At 39.6% G+C, this 3704-nt stretch overlaps 3 protein-coding genes across 3 annotated transcripts in view; all 3 read left to right on the forward strand.

Moving 5' to 3' along the window:
* Positions 1-1962: 1962 nt before the first annotated feature.
* JH06_5419 (hypothetical protein) lies at positions 1963-2544 on the forward strand (the record flags this gene model as incomplete). The annotated part of the gene is made up of 3 exons (XM_014669644.1): positions 1963-2022; positions 2087-2147; positions 2195-2544. 3 exons carry the CDS (start codon positions 1963-1965, stop codon positions 2542-2544), a joined length of 471 nt encoding a protein of 156 aa, XP_014525130.1.
* Positions 2545-2693: 149 nt separating this feature from the next.
* JH06_5420 (hypothetical protein) lies at positions 2694-3061 on the forward strand (the record flags this gene model as incomplete). The annotated part of the gene is made up of 4 exons (XM_014669645.1): positions 2694-2708; positions 2742-2891; positions 2923-2959; positions 2991-3061. The coding sequence occupies 4 exons, from the start codon at positions 2694-2696 to the stop codon at positions 3059-3061; spliced, it is 273 nt and encodes a 90-aa protein (XP_014525131.1).
* A 271-nt stretch (positions 3062-3332) lies between these two features.
* Positions 3333-3704, forward strand: part of JH06_5421 (spermidine synthase) — a gene marked incomplete at both ends in the record, with an annotated part of 1027 nt that continues 655 nt past the window's right edge. The window contains 4 exons of the mRNA XM_014669646.1: positions 3333-3356; positions 3381-3446; positions 3478-3618; positions 3650-3691. Coding sequence (XP_014525132.1) covers positions 3333-3356; positions 3381-3446; positions 3478-3618; positions 3650-3691 — 273 coding nt within the window. The remainder of the gene's footprint in view (positions 3357-3380; positions 3447-3477; positions 3619-3649; positions 3692-3704) is intronic.

Genomic DNA, 3704 nt, shown 5'->3' on the forward strand with positions numbered 1-3704 from the left:
ACCTGTGACAGAAATCGAGTCCATTTGAGTCGAAACAGGATTTGGGTTTGGGATTTTAGTCCTTCTTGTCCCAATTCCTGTATAATTCTAGGCTTATTGAGCGAATTTAAAGAATCCTCGAAATCTCTCTATCTGCTTCCTTTTTGGAGGGATTACTAGGACCATAGACTGTGTGCATTGTTGATGCCATCAAGAGATACGAGAGGAACCATGAACAACTCTTGTTCTGATCCCGCTGGTTGGGTAGATACAATTGAAAGAAAGCAGGTAGGATCGTTTTCTGTCTTCATTCTAATACGATTGTAGTTACCTAAGCAATATGACTCTCTCCTCCAAATCTTGTCAAGTGTTCAAAATGAGATATTGAAGAGACAACATCGTTCTGATACGATTTCCTGTACCTCGTTTCTGCCTGTCGTTCAGAGTCTTGTGACTCCTTCTAAAGATCTCCGACGGTCTTCTCATTTCCGGTCCCATTCAAAACAGAGGAAATCTACCTCTGTATCAACTCCAAAGTCTCCAATCTACTCCGATACTAGTTTTGATGACTCGACTATGTCATCAGCCAACTTATCAACTCCCTATGTAAAGATGGAGCCTGTTTTCCAGTCGTATTCAGTTCCATCCAAGTCATATTCGTCTGAATACTCTATTTCAGTCAAATCAGAACCCATTTCTGTAAAACAAGAAGAGTCTGTATCTCAACTCAATGAATTGAAATCTCCTCAGGTATGTGTGGATCTAATTGTCAATGAATAGACTCAGGAAGAGCAATCTGAACTTGAAACCGTTACTCCATATGTATCATCTCCTAGTAGTGAATCTGGAGTGAGTTCTCAACCCCTTTCTGTCTCTCCTTCAATTCTTTGTCATTCATAGCTTGATTCATATGTTGATGTGTCTCCTCCTCAGATCTATCGTCAGGCCCTTGAAGTGATCCTGACTGTAGCCAGTATGGGACAACATACTGAGCGTCAGTTGCTTCAATGTTGTGAAGAGTATTTGAAGCAGTATCCTCTGTCCAAGAGTACTACAACTCATGTGAATATGTGTTCATTCTATTACGTAGATTCATCTTCTTCTCCCTCAACTCTGTCATGTCTTACGTTATCTCGGTATTCTCAGTCCTTGTTCGTNTCCCTCTTCAGAAGCTACAGAAGAAGAGAATTCTGAATTCCTTTCCACCTTTGGAACAGCTGAACAAGAAGAATGGCCTGTGGGAGTACCTGGTGAAGCTGTTTCTCTTGCTCGACAAGGGATTCTGGGTGAGGCGAATTGGATGGGAGACAACGTCAAATCTGTGCTCTATAAGTGGATTGGTCGAAGAAGTGCTGATTGGATACGGGATTCTGAACGAACTCCTTCAGCTCCTGCAAGTATGATCAATAGTTCATTTGAAGTGTAGATTCTCTGTTAGAGGCAATGCATATGCCTGCTTATGCTACAACACTCATCACTTCATCTTCAGCCATTGCTTTCAATGTCCTTTCATCGTCTCTTCTTCATCTCTAGAATGAATCTCAGACCCTTCCTGAGTCTCTTATTCAACTCCTTCGTGATCCATCTCTTTCTGTCCAGAAACTAGAGCAATTAGATCCCACACTTCAGGATCTCTTGTATCACTCTGATATTTCATTCATCCTAGATTTGCTTTCATCTTCAATCGTTCGTATCATTGGTCCCAAGCTCCTTCTGTCCCCATTTCTCAATCCTCTGTAATGGGTGATCGTTCACTATTGAAACAGGCTCGAGAGATTGGGTCTATTCGACTACATGTGAACCAGAAACAATTGGAGGAGGTGATGCGTGGATCAGTATGGAAGAATCAACATGAAGCTGCAAATGTGCATGCTGAGTTAGATGGACTGAGACAGAAGGAACAACAATTATGGAGACGATTCTGTGGTCGATTTGGAGTGNNNTATGAAGAAACAACTGGCTTCACATGATCGATTGAGGCGAATGGAGAGTGGATATGAGAGCAAGACTCACAGTCAGCGTCATGAAGGATCCAGACGCTCTGTGAAGAGTCGAGAGAGAGATGATGAGAGGCGACGTGAGTGTAGTTGATGGAAGTGATAACTAGGATTGCGATTGTCTCGTCCTCTGGATTCTTATGAAGAAGGACTTCGTCTGTTCTCTCAACCGTAGGACTTGGATTGATGAGTGAATGATAGAATTCAATGGATGGAAGTAATTGAGAATTTCACTCCAGTTCGCAAATCCAAACCTCTCTTGTCATCTACTCCTTCTCTTCAAGCATCACCATCTGCAAGTGTTACTGAACCTGAGACAAAACATGTAACAATTCCAACAGTACATCGTGTGACAAGGAAACGACCTCATGTGACTCAAAAAGAGCGAGAAGAACGGAAAGAGGATCCTGTGAAACGGAGGAAGATGGAAGAAGAAACAGCTTATTATCTGAAACTGAACACAGCAAATCTTCAGAAGATGAAGGATCATTTAGAAGCAGTGAAATTGAAACTGAAAGAACTGAAAGAAAAGAAGAAACAGAAGGAGAAAATGAAGAAGAAGTTCTGAGGTCTGTTTATGTTCTATACCATAGAATCGATTTATTCATTTTGTTTGTTATCTTGTCAACAGATGACGTTGCGAAGAATGACGATGACGAATACCCAAGAATACACACATTCCCGTGGAACAAATGAATCATTCATTCTTTCCTTAATATGAGTGATTTGCAAGTATTACTGATTGTAATGGTAATAACAGTATAGAAGAAGTTTGAAGAAATTGCTGAATTCGTTCGTTCATGGCATCCTGCTAAGACTGTATCTAATGAAGATAAGTTGGCTGGATACTCTCTATTTAAACAAGCTACAATTGGTGATTGCAATATTCCTGCACCTAGTATGTTCAACTTCACTGTGAGAGAGAATAACGGATTGTAATAAGTAGGAAAAGGCTAAATGGAATGCCTGGAATGAATTGAAAGGTATTATTTGAAAAATGGTTGTGAAAGATAGGAATGTCGAAAGAGGAAGCAATGCAAAAGTATATCGATTGTATCGAAGCTGAGAAGGTGAAGTATGCATAATTGACGTGTTTGTTGAGTGATTTTTGTTGATACGGGAAACAATGATATGATTGAAGAACTGAGAATGAAAGGAGATCAATTAGAATGGAATTCCAAATCTTATTGTATTCTTCTTTACGTTATTATCATTCACTCTCCATTCTATAACATTTCAATTGATTGTATCAATTCATCCATTCTTTGGGACATTTTCTGTCACTTCTTTTGGGCAGCCATTATCTTCTTTAATTCAGCATATTGGTTCCAATGAGCATTGAAAACGGATGGTTCTATGAGAATGAAACAATGTGGAAAGGTATGGAAGTGTTTTTGAGTTGAGGTATTAGGACAACGATTTGGATTAAAGGTGAAGGAAGTTTTGTATCATGAAAAGTCTGAATATCAGGTTTGAAATGGTATTGATGATGAAAGTGAAGGATATCCTTGTATTCGACTCAGAAAGTTATGGAAGAGTGCTTGTTTTGGATGGAGTGATTCAAGTAACAGAAAAGGATGAGTTTGCATATCAAGAAATGATAACTCATCTTCCTCTCTTTGCTCATCGTAATCCAAAGAGTGTAGAGAATAAGTGTATTGAACAATTTATAGGTCTTGATTGTTGGAGGTGGTGATGGAGGAGTACTTCGTGAAGTGGCAAAGCATC

Source organism: Blastocystis sp. subtype 4, assembly GCF_000743755.1.
Source record: "Blastocystis sp. subtype 4 strain WR1 chromosome Unknown seqid_0453, whole genome shotgun sequence".
Classification (NCBI taxonomy): domain Eukaryota; class Bigyra; order Opalinata; family Blastocystidae; genus Blastocystis; species Blastocystis sp. subtype 4.